Raw genomic sequence first — 19,332 nt, forward strand, 5'->3', positions numbered from 1 at the left:
CGTAAAATAATATTCATTTTAGAACACACACTGCATTTTATCCTCGTTGATTTTGTTTTATCAAACCCTCTGTACATTAATGGCAACCATATAGACGAGAGCTGAATATTAGTTTTACTGGTTGGATTATTTTCTGTAACTTTACAATGTGACTTTCATTGTCCAATGATAATTTTACTCGGTATTACCGCAGGGTACCCATTTTCCCTATTCCTAATTCTGTTATTCACTCGCGTAAATCTGAGTATAGCTTTCTTGACAGCCCCGTTATGGTCTAACGAGTCATCTCCGCAAGGAATGTTAGCTTTTCAAATACAAAAGAACGTAGATAAAGCTGTTTAGAATTTGGCACTTTAAAAAGACGGCCATAAAAGACTATTGAAGAATAGTTTGAGCAGCTTAAGAAAGTTAATTTGTTCAATAATACTGTTCACCCTAATTAATGATTTGAATAATTTAAAAAATGAAAGCAATTATATCATAGTATCGGCATTAAATTTGATTTTATTCAATTATGAACAATTTGATTCTGTATGGATTTGATTCTGTATAATTAATGCACAATTAATTAGAGTAAGAAGCGAACTCGGAGTGAAGTTAAAATAAAAGCACTAGATACCCAGGAATCATGAAGTTGGCAACATTTTCATTATAATGATGAAGCAGTAAAAGCAATTCTCACGAAAAAAACATAACTTAAGTAAAATATCAGCGACTCCAAGTAAATATAAGGAAGTTATGTTAAAGAGACTCTGTAGCTTTAATCATCCACGTGATTTGTACTGCCAAAGGATGAGCTCTAGCTTGTATAACCTGATTTTGCCACATACATTCACGTGATTTGTACGGTAAGATGGAAATTAATAACCTGCAGGATTTTCGCAACAGAAACCTAACCATACATTTAATTTCTTTGCGATACATGAATAACCACCATAAATAATAATGATTATTTGTTCCATGGCGAAGGATTATAGTTAATTGAAATGATCCAAGCAGCTATTTGCTGTTTACTTGTTTTTTTGAAAAATGGAAACTTAAACTTAATTTTAGTTCTATTTGAACTCAGAACACTTGGGTAGACTTAAGTCTAATAAAGTACAACTTTCATTGGAGTTCTACTTCTATTTTACCATCTATTCTGGTAATATAAGCCCAATGCCATAAATTAGTTAATAGGGATGTCTGAATTTGTTTGGAACTTAATTTATTTCCCTCGGAGTGACGAATCGATTTCGGCAAAATTTGAACTGAGACGTCAATGAATGAATGTAATTACTATAATATGGTGCTGTGCCAGTTCTCTCTACCCTCGACGTCATAAACATTTTTTTTAATGAACGAATACATATTTAGGGAAAAGGGAATTAGAAACTATGGTGTTCTGTGGTGTTTCTTTAAAAATCTTGTGTAGTATGGAATAAATGGCTGTAGAATCGAATTAGAACTGTTCATCTTTATTGCAATGTTGATATGTAAAGGTCGAAAGAAGGGATATATCAATAGAAATAATTTCGGACGTATATTAGCTTTAATTTAACAGCAGACACTGTGAAAATATTTGTACTTTATATATCATTCAATTTAAAATATATTAAGAATTCCATACAAATGAAAGAAATGATTAGCCTAGCAGCATAATATTCGATTCGGGCAGTAGAATCTTCAATTCATTTTCCCATAATCGTATTGTACCAATACGTGACAGAAAATACAACCACCAAAATCGTTATGCATTATCTTAGAACTGTGAGCCTTTTTGGTAAGCGTTAGCTTATGAACAAGACAAATTCTCACTTTGCTTCCTCTTAAAATACTCAGATAACATATCTGTATATTGCATGAATTATTGGTTAATCAGAATTCTTCATTTTTAAAGTGATACTTCATTAATTTACAGTAAATAACTCTCAGTATACCGAACTTAATTCTGGTGAAAATAGTAAGATTTAACGAATATTTTAACTTGACTTTTATACATCTATAAAAAAACACAGTTGATGATGAAAGAAAGTTTATTAATTCAAAACTACACAAACTTCCAGGTTATTTGAACTCAATTTTATTTAAAGATAGTGCTTATATAAGCTTTATGAGTGTCGGCTAAAAAGTTCATAAGTTGACCAAGATACTATCATGGAATGTGACCAGATGAGGTTCATTTCGCAACATACTCCCCCATTGGTGTTGTAGTGCTTGGATTCCATTGATGAAGAAGCTTTCATCCTGGTGGTCAAACAATGTCATCAACAGCAGATTTGATGTCATCATCACTGTGATATCTGCTCCCAGTCAAGTGTTTTTCATGTTGGAGAACAGATGATAGCTATATGAGGCCAAACCAAGACAATAAGGAGAGTGATCAACCAGTTCAAAGCCACAATAACACACAACAGCCATTAAAACCGAGGACTTGTGTGATGTGCTAGAGCCTTGTCCTCATGAAACAAGACTCCTTTCGTCAGTTTTCCTGGGCGTTTGGTCTTGGTAGCCCTTCGTAATTGCCCCAGCAACTTGGCGTAGTACTCTCCACCGATAGAGTAGCCCTTTTGAAGATGATCAATAAACATAATACTTTTTGCATCCCCCCCAAAAAATAGACCTGAGGCCATCGCTTTCCCTGCATATGAAATAATATTGGTCTACTTTGGAGCACGTTAGGAGAGGTATTACCATTGCATGAATTGTCTCTTTGTCTCTGGCTCAAAGTGATAAACCCAACACTCATCCTGACTAAGGTAACGTTCAAGGAAACCATTTGGGTTTGCCTGAAATAATATCAGATTTTCGCGTCATGTGATCAGCCTGGTGTGCTTTTGATTAGATGTCAAAAGATGTGGCACCCATCGAGTAGAAACCTCCACCATGCCAAGTTCATTGTATAGAATATTCTCAACTTTCTCATGGGATCTCCAATACCATTGAATATTTTATACATATTCAATAGCCTGTCAGCCATCACCATATATTAAACACGATCAATGTTTTCCTCGGCGGTGGCAGTTGCAGGACGTTCAGACCTTGGATCATCTTCAAGGCTCTCTCTTCCCTCCTAAATTCAACCGCACACATTTGTACTGTTGACAAAGCTGGAGCGTTACCTCCTAATGGAGCAACTATGTCCGCGTGAACGTCATTGGAGCTAAACCCTTTTACTGCAGGTACTTGATAAAGTTATGATGCCAAATTTTGTCCATTTTCAAGAGAAGTCGCTACTAGTTTCTGAAGCATTCTTTAAATAGTTAGAGGTCAGTTTACCTGGAAAGAAACAATGAATATTATTAAGAAGAAGAGTTGAAATTGATGCATGCAAGATTTCACAGCTCTTGCACCACTCCTTCATAGTCAGATTATGAACTTTTCAGCCCACCCACGTAATTCAAATTTTCATAACATATTGTGTCTAATTGAAAGATGAGAAATTTTATCAATTGTGACTGGGCGAAAGTGGCGCTCTAACACTGAAGATGGAAGAGTTAAAATATGACGATAAATGGCAAAAACGTGTTGTATATACTTACTAGTCTACCAGCTTCGTTATTGTGCATACGAATTTTTGTTGTTATATCACACCGCTTCTTTTTCTTCGCGTCCATAAATTCCTTCGACTTGAGATACCCAAAATTTACGTCATCTCCACATCCTCCCCACGCCCATTTACCGTCTGTTGATTTATCTCTAATATTATTTCGGTCACATGTACATTGAAGAAGTGCTCCTTCACTGCACGCTTGGGTCACAGAATAAGTTACACCGGCTGCAGTTATGGCGTATACGAAAGCAGTTTCTCGCAAATCTGGAAGAGCAAAACAACTCATTAAATTGAGTAAGAAGTTATCGTTTGGCTGGAAAAGAAAATTAAATTTCCAGGGAACAATGCTGAAAGAGAGGAAGTAACAAAGGCGACATGACAGTATACTCCAAAGTGGGGTATATTTGGAATAGAGCGAGTGAAGAAAGGGTGAAGAATAGAGTGGGTGTAGAAATTGTAATTGCGACACCGAAATAAACAGGACTCGAGGGAGATTATTGAGCAGGGGAAAAGAGTTTTGCAACGAAAGGGGAAAAAAGCTAAACAGCGTAAAGAGAAAGAATCATGCAGCTGGTAAGGAGACAACAGTGGAAGGCCAATAGACAGACAAACGAAATACAGATTGACGAAGACAAAACGGAGAAATCCAACGTATCATGATAAGAAGTAAAAGAAGTGGGGAGTGTAGAAAAATAATAGCTGAGAACACGTGGCACGAGGAAAAAAGAAAGATGAGAAAAAGACAATTAATGAGACATGAAACATGTAAAGACCGCTGGAACTGACAAAGTGAAATACAATAGTGGGCGAGAAATAAGGACGAAGGATGTATAATAAACATGCGAAGGGTAGGTGAGAGAACATTAATAAAGTTCATAAAAAATAGATTAAAATGAATAGCTTAACAATATTAATTAGAAATTATTCGTAGTTCAATTTGGTCGTCGGAGAAACATAAAGAAATATTTGTCTTAATTAGTTTATCTTTGTTTTTATCAATAAGTCATGGTTTTTAAGTATTGTATGTAATTAACTATCGATTGTATTATTTACAAATAACATTATTACCAACGTTGAAAAGTAATAAATATATTTTAATTGCAAGATTAGCTTCTTTCTCGGATTATGTCTATTGCATTGACATATAAACATTACGAAAACGTTAAAAAGTGTTTAGACAGAATTTATGAATGAATTTATTGAATTACAGAAAGATGCGCTTTTTACATTACAACAATAGCAATTATTACCACAATATACCATATTCTTTTACAAAAATAATCAATGATTTGAAAAAAAAAAAAGGAAAGAAAACAGAGACGATTTTATCTCCCATCAAAAGTTCAACAAAAAGCAAACTATTTCTGGTTTTGGTGTTTCTAGGTACAGTGTGTTTTTACTCATGTAAACATTCTAGATGAACGCGTCAACACGAAAGCCTTTGAAGCATTGGATCAGCGTTTGTTGCGTTCTTCCGTTATTTCTACTTTACGTTTGTTGATGTCTAGTTCATGTTATATCTTTCAAGTAAGCAGGTGTTGTAGACTGCTTCAGAAAATGGGATACGACACTTCGTACATATTCTTTAAGTATCCTAGCCAAGACTATTCCCGTAGATTACATTTTCAGTACTCCCTGTCATACAGCCGATAGAAATAACTCACATTAAAAAGAGAGAATTGAGTTAAAATATTACACAAAAAGAAATGATGTGAGCAAAAATGTAGATATTTACTCAAAGAATAATATATTAGCATTAAATATAAATCAATTTGGTAAAATCTCACCAAATTAAATGGAGAAGGAATTGGTTACTTACTGTGAGAAATAACAGAAGAAAGATTTTGGTATTTAAATGTGTGTGAAAAACATTCATGATTTTCCACTTGGGAATTTTGCAAGATTAAGATAACAATCAATGAATAAACATACATCGAAAGTAATATCATTTACAATGACATAAAAAAAAGTTTCACACATTCAAAATCATGTGTGCGTGTGCGCGTGTGTGTGTGTGTGTGCGTGTGTGTGTGTGCATGTGTGTGTGTGTGTGTGTGTGTGTGTGTGTGTGGTGTGTGTGTGTGTGTGTGTGTGTGTGTGTGTGTAAAATACACTTAAAGTATTAAACAAGAAATTCGGAAAAGATATAGCAAAATTGTTAATTTACTAAAAAGAGAGAGTGCTACTGGTGAAAAATTAACTAATTTTCTTTTGCTTTCTGAAATAGTCTTCAAAGTCACTTCCACAGCTGCTGTCGGCTGTTTCGGTAAATATTAACTAAACTATGTCTAACTGTCCCTTTTCAAGGAGATCTGAGAGTAAGAAAAGGATGTAGGGGGCAACTTGATAAAACAGGAGAAAAATAAAAAATAAAAATACTAAAATAAAGAATCCCCTTGTGTGTTTTCTCTGGTAAATATAACTAAAAATTTCTGGGTTGAAAACAAGCAGTAAAATATGATACTGTTGAAAGCTTAAATTTGGTGTGTGTATGTGTATGTGCCGAATTTTGTTAGCTTTTATTTTCTATGGCAACGTTTATTTGAATGTGCAGACTCACTGTGTGACTACATGATAGCATATGTGTATGTATATACATAATACATACTTACATACACAGCCTTTGAAGTTACGCTCTCACAAACACACGTTTTTCATAACTTGGTAAGTATATGCGTGTGTGCTGATAACATGTATGTGCGAATGTGTATATGATACAAGGAAATACATATACACGCACAAATGTTCATATTTGTATACATGTTTAAGTTGCATGTGTGTGTATAAATCTGAATATCTTCATGTGAGTATATACCAAAATGCTAGCGTTTGATCCCAGATGCAGTATAAGAAAATGTAAAGAAAGGGAGACGGAGAAAGATAAAAGTGACTTTTTTCTTGAAGTTTGCGGTTCCTGTGATGTACACATCTCAAATTTACCTAGTCTAGCTTAGATCTTTGCCTTCGTTCTTTGTAGTTCTTTATCTCTGTTACGCACTAACACCCCCTGCTCCGACAAGTTGTTTTTAGTAGGCAAACCATGACGTGGTCATTTGCTTTTAAATAATAAAATAAATATATATTATATATACATATTAAAAATAAAAAAATGAAAAATAAACTTATTCATGTAAAGATATTTTGCAGAGGAAATAGTACATGTAATTTTGATTGCGTACAAATTGTGAAATGTTGCTTTTGATGTACACACAGAAGATTCCTGTGAATATACTTTTCGCATTTTGCTTTAGATTTATTAAGAAATGAGAAAAAAGTTATTTGCTTTGCCTTCAGTTCTTTCAGAGATTCACTTGGAAGCAGATAGTCTCAGCTTTGTTCTTTCTTATTCGATACTGCTTGTTTTAGTCGACCAAGTATGCAACTACGCAACTTATCTATAGTAAAAGAACTTCATACAGCAGGAAACCACAACTTAAAACAGACCCACTTAAAATAATTTGTTTAGAAAACTTTGAATTCAACATTGTGTTTCCAAACTGCGATTTAAGAAGTCAGAAATTAAACAAGTCTGAAACTTTGGACAAATGTGCTTCACGAACGGTTCACGGAAAACTGGTGTATATTTCCAATGCTGTTTCCAAGGAGATATTATCATTAAATTAATTTTGCTTATATCTGTTTCAAAAGGAATAAATAACAAATTCCTCTTCTAAATGAATAAATAAAAAAGACAATCTTTGACGGTTTTGAACTCAAGATGTGACACCAATTTTTGGATACTGCATGACATTGAGTCCATTTCTTTCATGAACGAACATCTCTTACCGTTCAAATATAAACATACTTTTACAAGGCTCAATGTAAAATATAAAAAACATTAATGTCCTCACCAAATTGCTGAAATTACTACCACTCGACCAAGACAATTGTCACCACAAAACAACGTGATAAGAAATATTACAAGGTAACTAAATTTGCTATTTTACATATAAAACTTGTATTACTTAAAAACGATTGTGTGCATGTAGCAGGTGATACATTTAATGTTACGTAGAAATGCCAAAAAAAAAAACGGTATCGGATAACAGCATTTATAAATATTGTTTTGTTTAATAGATATTACAAGATACATCGTTATTCTTTGTTGTAAATTATTGTCTATTTTATGATGAAGCCTGTTCGCTGTAAGTATTTTTCAGATGAAAAGAAAAAGACTCAACGAATTATGACTAAAATTAAATTCGTTACTCATTTAGCATAATCCTTTGAGACAGTGACTAAATATCTTTAAAATATTTTATCAAACTATTTGTATCTATTGCAAACAATTCCGATTTGTATGAACAGCTGAAACGGAGATCTACATTTCCTTAACTCATTTGAAATACTAAAGTCTTTTAGTCAGAGTGAGATTTGTTTCTACGAAATTTACTTGTATGACCCTTTTCATCGAAAGAGTAATACGTGTTGTTTTTATTAACATTTTATTTCAAGCTTATTTCCGTATTTATATAGTGGTGAATCCCTACCCCAACCCTCAATAGCAGTGAGATTTAACAAAAACTATACATCCCTCTTGATTAATTCCCTTTTCTACTTTCTGAACATAATATACATGCCGACACATAAATGCATATATATAAACATACAAGAGCGCGCACGCGCACACACACACGAACGCGCGCGCGCACACAGACATATAGTATAATATAATATAATATAATATAATATAATATAATAATATAGGGAGATGTACTTGCATAGCAAGGGATTTGATCTGAGATCGTGCGCTGAAACGAAAACAATTCAGGTTGGTTTTTGTCAGAGTAATTGCACGCGTGTATGCGTTGGCGTGTGTTGTGTGTGAGCATGTGTGTTGTGTGTGTGTGTGTGTGCTTTATGTGTACATTTATACATGCGTACATATAAACATATATATCCATATATGTACGTGCATATATTTATATATGAATATACATATATACATATATATATATACACACACATATATAGATACATATATATACATATATAAAAATATACATATATATATACATATATACATAACATATATATATACTTATATATACATATATATACATATATACATATACATATATATATGCATATATATATATACACACAGACATGTATATATATATATGATATATATATATATATATATATAATATATATATAATATATATATATATATATATATATATATATATATATATATATATATATATATATATATATATATATAATATACATATATATATATATATATATATACATATATATATATCATATATATATATATTCATGCTTATATATAATGATACGTAATTGTAAGATCCAACGATCAAGGTGTAGGAAGTTAGTAAGCTTCGAGCAGTCCGTGATTGGTATAAAAAGAACAACGTTCAGGAACAAGAATAGTTTAATGGCATATAAGGTTGTAGCCTGTTCCCATATCGGTGTTCAATGAGCTGGAAAAAAGCAACCTTCATAAATGTCACCTTAGAGTGACTCAAGGGCCGAGAGTCTTGCTCGCTGGCACTTATCAAAGTGGCTTATTATATATATGTGTATATCCAGTCAGTTGTTCATAAGTCCGAAAAAAATTATACTCCAAAAGTTTATTTGAACAGTAATATTTTATGTAGGCGTTCAGTAGGATAGGAGTTTTGTATCTTCTGCTAGTGTGTCTGATGATGTACTTTTGTTACTAAGAGCAATAGTAGATAAAAAACCAATGCTAACATTCTAATCTGCCATAACCAACGGCTACTCAAAATATATATAGGGAGGGAACTGGGTTGAATTTATATGTTGAAGAACAGCTTAATCAAGTTTTTGCTAACTTAATTTTCCCTACAAACTTTATATCCGATCAGTATTAATAGAATTCATAGAAAATTTCACATCAACATACTGAACTTACCCACAAATTATCCAACGTATTGCCCTTTTTTTTTTATTTCTGATTTAAACCATTATCAGCTTCCTCTGATTACAAATGATGCCAATAATATTCCCTATCAATAATGGTTTTCATTCTATAAATAAGAAAACTATCAATGTTCTTGAGCTTCGTCATGAACACTTTAATTCTAGAATACTGATATAGCGGTAACGTTATTCGTTTTTCCCAATCTCATATATTAGTCTTTAAAAAAGAAAACACATAAAATTTGTTATAATGTTTTTTTCAAAATTTAAATAAGATTAATTGAATTCGCTATGGAAGGTGAATTCGAATACTGTATTGAGTAAATAAACACCTAACAGAAGACCAAATTGTTATGTTTCAAAAACATGACATTCTATCAGAATTTAAATGAGAACTCCTGAAACGATTTTGCTACAAATCCTTGTGCAATTTCAGTTTCCAGCTTGAGTGATTTTCGAAATGTTAGTCAATAAATCTGAATCGGAACTGGATTTGACTGGGTTGCATCGTCAAATTGTAGACTTTATAATGAGAATATCTAAAAGAAGCTACCAACGTTGTACATTCAACAATTTGCTGGGATTAGAACTGCCTTAATTTTTATTTCATTCAGATATATACATGCAAAGGTTTTAGTACATTTCCTAGATTATTATCAACAACAGCAGCAACGACGACTGTTACGGCCGTGCAAAGCGAGAGTGAAAGCTCTCTCTCTCTCTCTCTCTCTCTCTCTCTCTCTCTCTCTCTCTCCATCTGTCTCTGTCTTTGTCTCTCTATACACAGACACATGAATATATATGAGTGCATGAGTGTGTGTGTATGTGTGTATGTATGCATGTATGTATGTATGTATGTATGTATGTATGTATGTACGTACGTATGTATGTATGTATGTATGTATGTATGTATGTATGTATGTATGTATGTATGTACCTACGTACGTACGTACGTACGTACATATGTATGTATGTATGTATGTATGTATGTATGTATGTATACCTTTTTTTATGCACGAGTCGTATTTCAGGGGTGAACAATGTTTTGTTCTTCATCCTGAGAGTTTATTAAAATTTATTAAGATGCATAGAAGAAGAACCATACTCATCATATTTCTTGGTTTAGTAAAGGAGGAAGTTACTTTTGGGAACAGTGCTTCAACCGCGATATAGCTTAGAGACGCTCCGTCAACAATGCAAATGTTAACAAATTTGAGTTTCTAAGTCCACCACTTGCATATTAATGGTTACAGCTTTTCACCGAAGGTTTGACCAGTCAATACAAAATTTCTTCAAGAAATATGCAGGCCAATCGAGTGTTAGTAATTTACTTCACTAATTCCCTAATCCTCCAGTTTAGATTGAGCAGCGAAATCTAAATGGAGAGCTGCAAAAGACGAGCGAGTATGATTTAAAGAAACGCTTGAGGTGAAAATCGTTTGAGGGTTTTAATATTTTATGGGTCAAGTGTACATTGCACACCAATTTCAAAATGTTTAGACGCAATTATTTACAGCGTTTGGAAATAAGATAACTGAATAGAAGGGGTAATAGTCAGATATTCGTTAAAAATCACAGGTACCAATAAATAAATAAAATGATAGAATTACTCAGCTCTTTGTTTTAAATATGATTCTTCAATTATCATCCTCAAAATTCAACATCGGTTGGATTTAGTTTAACGTCATCTTTTTAGTGAGCTGAGCTGGCCACAAACATTCAACTCAAAATTCTAGCTTCATGTATATAGATGTATGTGAGTGAGTGAGTGAGTGAGTGTGTGTGTGTGTGTGTGCGCGCGCGCGTGTGTGTGTGTATACGCGCGCGTGTGTGTGTATACGCGCGCGCGTGTATGTTTCCTCCAGAAAGTTATGTCAATTATGTTTCGATTACCGTTCATTGAATTCAGTATCACTAATGATTCTTTGACCTTTCATCCAATTAGATAATACATATTTCGACCAAGTTTAATGGTTTTGATAAGATTTAAGTCACTATGATTCCCAAGCTCTATAGATATTTTTCAAGATACAACACATGATCTAGCAGACACGATACCAGGAACTACCAAAGAGGTTGACAGTTCTCATTTTTAAGACTACTGTGTGAAGTATCGATAAGTAGTTCAAAATAAGCAGTGCTGAACAGCAAAATTTGTTGTCCTGCAGTTCACAATTCAGTTTCTCCCAGTGGAAAATGTTCCTGTGATAAACTGTTGACCTTTCTATAAGATCTGTTTCACTAACACAGAAAGCGCAAAATATCCACAGACTCCAGAATTCTTATGCGACTATACATAAATACAAAACAAAAACTTGCAGTTAGCAGCATATTTCATGCCGTTTTCCGAGGCTTAATTTGGAAGTTCGTACCTTCTCCTAAATAACATAACAATAATAATGATATCAGTGTCTGGCAAATACAACATTCAGCGTAATAAATTTCGTTAATATTAAAGAATAGTTTGTTGTTAGCTTGAAACCTTAGGCTCACATTCTTTCAAACACTATTGGAGTAAAGATAAATATTACTACATGAAACTATTTAATATTATATTGCAGTAAATATACTAATGCCTCTAAGATTCGTTCTGGTATCGTAATTGCACCCAGATAAAGTCACTGTTTGTTCAATCAATATGAATTTAGCATATCATCACTAGGATATTTGATCGATACAATTTATTGTATCCGACAAATTCATGGCGTTTTAATCATAACAAAAGAATACAGTTGTTATTTTGGATTGCAATTTTGCTTATTATACATTTTTCTTCACCACTATTAAGTGGGCAGCAACATCACTTCATGACTTGCGAAAACTTACAACTCGGAAGTTGTTCTTTTCTAAAATGTTCTAGTAGTAACAACAATACTTGTTGTTCTGATGAAACCGGAAGAAAAATGTCACACGGTAACAAATTCATTGATAAATGTTACAGGAAAACTAATAAATGACTGATTTATTGGCTTTTTGTTATAATATTCTTTTAGTTTAAGACATTGAATAAATTGCGACCTTTGTTTTTTCTCGCATAAGTTTAATGCCATTCTATAAATTGTGTTATGTACAAGTGCTGTATTGTCAGTAAATACGTAACTTTAAATAGTATTTGTTTAATGACTTGAACTGTTTATATGATAGTTAAATGAGATCTAACCTTTTACTTTTGACTTTTTCCTGTAATTTTATTTCCGTTCAAATCTGTAACACCCATCTCTACAGGAGTACACTGATCTATAAAAATAGAGCGCATCGATGATTAATTTTTCCATGAAAAAATTTGGACAGGCTACTTTGATCTGCCAAGCTACATACCAAGATTTTGGATCACTACGTTATGCCTATGCCAGCTCCCATCGTGGTATATAATTTCAGAGAACAGGAATAAAGTCACAGTATAAGTCAAAATTCGCTACAAACAATTCATAGGTTAAATGTTACTTTTCATTTAAATATCATTGAAGTTACTTATCAACTGATAACAAATAACTTGTAAACAGACAAGTCATGTATATTTATATAAGCGCAGGCGTTGCTGTGCGATAGGAAGTTTGTTTCTCAACCACTTGGTTCTGGGTTCATTCCCACACTGCATGGCACTTTGAGCAAGCGTCATCTACTATAACCCTGAACCTACTAAAGCATTGTGGATGAATTAGGTGGAGAAAAACTGAAAGAAGCCCATCGAATATATTATGTAAAACGAAATTCGAGAGTAAGAATCCCCATAAACAAAATTTGTTTTCTTTTGTTGTATTATGATAATCTTCGACACTTTAAATACGCTCTCATCTGAAAAAGTACGGATTATGGTGACCTAGACGAATCTATTCTATAGGAACACCTGTATTCTTCTTCGAGGCACTTTCATAATCAAATTTTCATTCTGTGCAGCGGGCATTCTTTTCTATTATATAATAAAATACAGAATTCTAAACATGTGGATAGCATAGCCAGTAGTATTCCTGATGGTTTGGGATACGCAATGTTCTACATATATTGACTTAGATACCGAGTCATTATATTTAAGGAACTAAGGCTGGAAGCCATAAACTTCAATTGCATGACGTACTTTGATTGTCAGAATAAATTATTTTAAAGACGGAATGCAAGGATAGACAAAATGTCTTTAAAGTACGATACAAGCCTGTTTGTGATATGAGAGTGATATTACGATGCAGGTACACCGCACAGCCGATCTACCCCTGGTAAAGGCACTCATAGCTAGGCTAACACTGTGTTAGGACATGAGTATGGTTGTCACTTTGTGTCTGAGTTGTGAACGGAAGGATTAAGTTTCTTTCATGATTTCAGCATTTTCTATTTATTTTTACCTTCTGAGAGTTTATGCTTTTGGTTCATAAATGGAGCATTCTGAGACATTTCATTGACAAACATTACACATTTGGTAACCCGAACGGGACACTGAAACACTATATATATATATATATATATATATAATATATATATATATATATATATATATATATATATATAATATATATATATGTATGTATAGGTATATTTGTATATATATATATATATATATATATATATATATATATATATGTATGTATGTATAGGTATATTTGTATATATATATATATATAAAAGCTATTTTAGTTAAGACTATTGTGACTGTATAAGTGCTGTTTTATAAAGTTTGCATATATTTTGTGTATTTTTATATCATGTATATCCATATAACTATTTATGTACATCTAAGTATATATATATATATATATATATATATATATATATATATTTAGCCGGGCCCGTGAGTTTGTACTTTTATTTGGATTGTCTGTATGTAATAGTATACACACGCACATGCGCGCGCCCGTGCATGTAAGTAAATGTATATATATGTATGTACTTGTGCATAAGTGTCATTGTAAATGATTCTGTATATATGTGTATCTTTATGTGTGTCCTAGTATGTATTTAGGTGTATATATATATATATATATATATATATATATATCCTGATTCTCTGTCTTTATATTTAAACCAGCAGTGGTGTATGTGAATAGCATAGCCAGTAGTATTGCTGATGGTTTGGGATAAGCATTATTCTACATTTATTGAATTTTAAGTTAATTTGTTAATTATATATCCTAATTACGTCGTTATGGAATTTAATATGCTTATTCCTCTTGAAACAGCTGTTGTAATTTACTAAGTCATAACGTATCTTCAAATATATACCTTTCTTCCTTTACCTATATGTGTGTGTTGGTGAGGAAGTTTGTCTGTGTATGCGCGTGTGTATTTTTTTGTGTGTCTGTATGTTTGCATATGCCTGTATATGCATATTTGTATTTTTATTGATCAAAAGGTTCTCTCAACTTTTGTTTTACTGGCTGATAACTATCTTAATGTGAATTCTGTAATTTTCTGTTATTTTTCCTTGTTAATTTTCTTTCATGGGTTGCTAATTTTAGCAATATGTATTTCATCCTGTAATCTTTTAGTATCATCTCAGCGAAGTGAGAAACAAAAGCATACATTTTTAGAGTGTGTGTGTGTGTGTGTGTCTCAATGTTCGTGTATGTGTCCCCTGGAAGCGTCTCTTTCTTGACTGGGCCTAACGTTATTTTGCAAAGCGGTTGTTCGTTGTTCAAACTCCTGTATATCATCATTTAGATACTATCATCTGACATTTACTGGCGTTTAATTTTATTGATCGCTGATATCATTAAAAATAAAGCTACACTAGTTATGGATTTTCGGTTTTAATAACAGAAGGTTATTTGTGTTCATAATAAAATATTTCTGCATCGCATATCTAAACACATTATAATGAATCGAAAGTGTCAGCAGAGATTTATTGTAGCATCTTAATTTTGAAGATTTTTAATCCATACATGATGCTATAAATTTTTATTCGAAACACGGATCTTTTCGGTTTGAACGGCAGTTTTTCCTAGCGGTGTCATATGAAATTGTTATCCATAATTATGACCCTAGAATCGATCTATTGCATTTCAATCTCTTTTAGAGTTAGGGTTAGTTAGGGTTAAGGTTAGGGGAAGGGTGGGGGAAGGGTATATTTTTTTCTTCACAAATGTAAATAAACCCAATCTGTTTCTGAAATGAGGGACATATTCATACGGCACAGAATGCTTTTTAACTCAATAGACGTCATTGATTGGTTGAAATTGCAGAAATTGAAGAAAAAAAACAACAAATATCTTACAAACTATAGAATTTTCTCAATAAAACCAAGAGAAAAAGATGTTTTATAAGCACATTCTACCAGTATACGAAGTTTAAAATTTTTTAGTTACCTAGAAATTGTGCTAAAAACTGCCGTTCAAACCGAAAAGATCCCGAAATACTTCTAAATTCATTTGTATCACAAATACGCGTTTACACTAAATGATAAAAAAAAAGTGATATCAAATGTGCTTTCGCAGAATAGATCAGAACATCCATAAAAAACATGCTTATCAATTTGTAAGTAGTAGCATTTACTTTGTAACTGATATACTATCTAAGCGAAATTAACAAGCCTAGTTTCAAATGATATTAATGGTGTTTTATTTTTTCTCGGCGGTTTGAGCACATCGGTCTCAGAGCAGAGATTAAAGAGAAATGAACTCCTGCCATATGTTAAAAGATTGCGAAGTTTTCCTTTTAGATCTTCGGTCCGACAAGTTTTCTAAGTTAGCTATTAGATAATTTTCAGGGATTTCTAAAATGTGTTGCACATGTGTGTGTAAATGATATTATATTACGTATCATGTTGATATTTTACGGACAAAATGAATTGTGGCTATTTGGCCGAAATAAAGACGCTTTGAATGCTTTTATAAACTATAAAAAAATGTAAATAGCTGTTATAAAACTCTAAAGCAGTCTGCTGAGTGGTTCTTTTAAATCCAAGTTTAATCACACCACCTTCCTATGATATTTTAATTTAAATATCATAATTATTTATCGTGAATCTCTTTTGGAGGCGTAAGTAATCAAATTTACAAATATTGTATAGATGCAGTTTGAACATAATGAATTAACAGTTGAAAAATTAATTTTTATGTATAATTTATACAATTTATGTGAAGGCGCATGGCTCAGTGGTTAGAGCGTCGAGCTTACGATCGTGAGGTTGTGAGCTCGAATCCCGGACCGGGCTGCGTCTTGTGTTCTCGAGCAAGGCACTTTATTTCACGTTGCTCCAGTTCACTCAGCTGTAGAAATGAGTTGCGACGTCACAGGTGCCAAGCTGTATCGACCTTTGTCTTTCCCTTGGATAACACTGGTGGCGTGGAGAGGGGAGGCTGGTATGCATGGGCGACTGCTATCCTTCCATAAACAACCTTGCCCGGACTTGTGTCTAGGAGGGTAACTTTCTAGGTGCAATCCCATGGTCATTCATGACCGAAGGGGGTCTTTTATACAATTTATACTCAATCGTGCAATGTCGTTTAGCATATATGTTTTTATATATCTTTATGTGTTTTTATTCATATCTAGCATACCTTTTTAATAGATAGCAATTACCGCTTCTCATGTTTTAAGTGACGTCAAATGAAATCGAAAACAGCAACAAAAAGAACCTAGGTTAACAAATGCTTGCAAATAAACGAGGAAACAAAACAAATAAGATTAAGTGGAGAAACACTATTTTGTTCACATACTTCGTTGACTGCTGAAGAGTATTTCAAGAATTTTCAAGCTTTCGTGTGGTATGCATTACACACACACACACACACACACACACACACATATATATATATATATATATATATATATATATATACACATGAATGTATATGTATACATACGTACATACACACGACAGAGAGAGAGAGAGAGAGAGAGAGAGAAGGGCATGACAAAGAGTCAGGACAGAGAGACATGGACATAGGAGAGAATAATATACGTAGAATAATAGAACGTAATCTCCCCCCCCCTCACTTGACCCTCTTACAGCCACAGAGATGTATGCACACCCTCGCTCAACTATGAAAAGTGAATTGTGCATGTAGTATTTGAGACAAATATAAATTATTCCACCAAAGGAAAAACTTTCCTCGACGTAGTTGTTTGTGTCGCAAATTAAGGAGTAACTTTTACGTCCCACTTTATGCGCATGCTATAATCTTGCAGAGTTGCATAAATCTGTACATTGTATCTTTTACAGAGCTACGTGCAAGAGACTGCGTAAATTTTCTATTAGCAATGATTTGTCCTTTACACCGGGACATCATAGAACGGCAGTATTTCCATACACACCACATGTGCTTCATAGCTTGTCTCAAAATTCTGAATTGGCTTGCTTTTGCCTCAAAACAAAACATATATTGTCTGGGACATACTTCTGTATTACAATTATTGCATCTCTGACGAGGGATCCTAAATCTCTGTGAGGGATCCTAAATCTTCTAAATAGCAAATTCGTTGCAGAACAGCTGCAGTCCCTGCGATGGACTGGGTATCAGGTTTTAGAAAGAAAGTGTTTTGTGTGGGTGCCTAAATATATAATTATAAACATATTTCTCCACTTCCTGAAAATATATCCTTTGACATAGAAGAATGTTTATAATACGTTTGAAAATGTCGTAACTGCACAACCAGGAGAAATATATAAGCTATTGGCATACGATGTGATTTCTACCTAATTTCAGATGTCCCGCGCAAGATAATATCCTCATTTCCTTAATTAACTAGGTCAAACTATTCGATCCGTTAGAAATATTGGCCACATTTCACTCAGTTCATATTGTAACAGTGTAAGAATGAAACACGTACTATTATTCTGTCTCCGCGGACGCCTGCAAAATAGTAACTTATATTTCGGGTCAATTCGAACGAGCGATCCTGGCCCTGTACACAATATAGGACATACTCTTCACATTTGTTGTGCTTATGTGAAATACAATGTAGATACAGTTACAAACCTTAAGATACTGAAATGTCATATTCTAGTATTCCCATGTTAGAATTCTTTGTTACATATGCAGTGATGCTGCACCAATTTTTCTTTCGTGGTTGATGGTATTCCAGTAGCAAAATGAAGAATCTCTTAGAATGCCGATCCGTAAACCAGTGCAGGAAGATTCTATAGTAATGTCATAAAGCAATGGACAAGGTCGACGTGTATTTTCAATTATCATTGTACACGTAATGTATATTGCTCGAGAATAAGATGAATTCCAGAACATATCTCTCTCTTATTCTCTCACTCTCTTTTCTCTCGCTCACCATCTCTTTTTCTCTCTCTTTCTCTTCTCTCTCTCTCTCTCTCTCTCTCTCTTTCTCTCATTCTCTTAATTTTTGTTCTTACAAGGTTGACCAAACCTTTTTATTTTGGTAATTAAAGTTTGTTTGCTGTGCTCAAACTAGGTTGATAATATATAAACATAGCAGTTTACTAGGCTGTATACAGGTTAACCTGGATGGTCAGAAATGGCTGATCGTGTCATCCGAAACGTTAAAAATGAATCCCTCTCTTGCTAACAAATATCTGAATCATTTTCTATATCTTGATCACGAATGTCAGAAAGAATTGTTCTTTGATCTTATTAGATATAGATGTTAGTATTCACCCCCATTATTCTTTTGTAGGCTTTAATCTTGAGTTATTGTACAGTGCTTTGGTTTTGACTGCCTACTTATAGATATGTCAGCTCATAGTAAACTGTTTGGTTTTGCTTGTGATACATCGCTCTGGCAGAAGGCAAAACTTTGATCATTCCTCCATTTAACCAGGATCAGCCACAAACTAAGCCTTAACATTCTCAAACACAAAACATTCTTTTACAATACCAAAGATATCGAATAATTTATTATGTGGTATAATCAAGTCTAAATTCTTGTATTTTATCAACGTTCTGTATTATATACAAACATAACTTATATATATTTAATTTTGA

At 33.2% G+C, this 19,332-nt stretch overlaps 1 protein-coding gene and 1 long non-coding RNA gene across 6 annotated transcripts in view; one reads left to right on the top strand and one right to left on the bottom strand.

The window, feature by feature from the left end:
- The window catches only part of LOC115223602 (protein Wnt-6-like), an 89,723-nt gene that overhangs the window by 3,427 nt on the left and 66,964 nt on the right, over positions 1–19,332 (bottom strand). For 3 of the 4 annotated variants that reach the window (XM_029794257.2, XM_036512407.1, XM_036512406.1), the window contains one exon: positions 3,522–3,796. In XM_029794257.2, the coding sequence (XP_029650117.1) occupies positions 3,522–3,796 (275 nt within the window). Of the gene's footprint in view, positions 1–3,521; positions 3,797–5,351; positions 5,509–19,332 lie in introns of those variants that run through there. The other variant, XM_036512409.1, reaches the window with a different exon arrangement.
- Positions 6,730–19,332, top strand: part of LOC118767595 — a 169,249-nt gene continuing 156,646 nt past the window's right edge. For both annotated transcript variants that reach the window (XR_005003516.1, XR_005003515.1), the window contains exon 1: positions 6,730–7,457. This is a non-coding gene — a long non-coding RNA (uncharacterized LOC118767595). The remainder of the gene's footprint in view (positions 7,458–19,332) is intronic.

The sequence above is a fragment of the Octopus sinensis genome, linkage group LG23 (genome assembly GCF_006345805.1).
Source record: "Octopus sinensis linkage group LG23, ASM634580v1, whole genome shotgun sequence".
Lineage (NCBI taxonomy): Eukaryota > Metazoa > Mollusca > Cephalopoda > Octopoda > Octopodidae > Octopus > Octopus sinensis.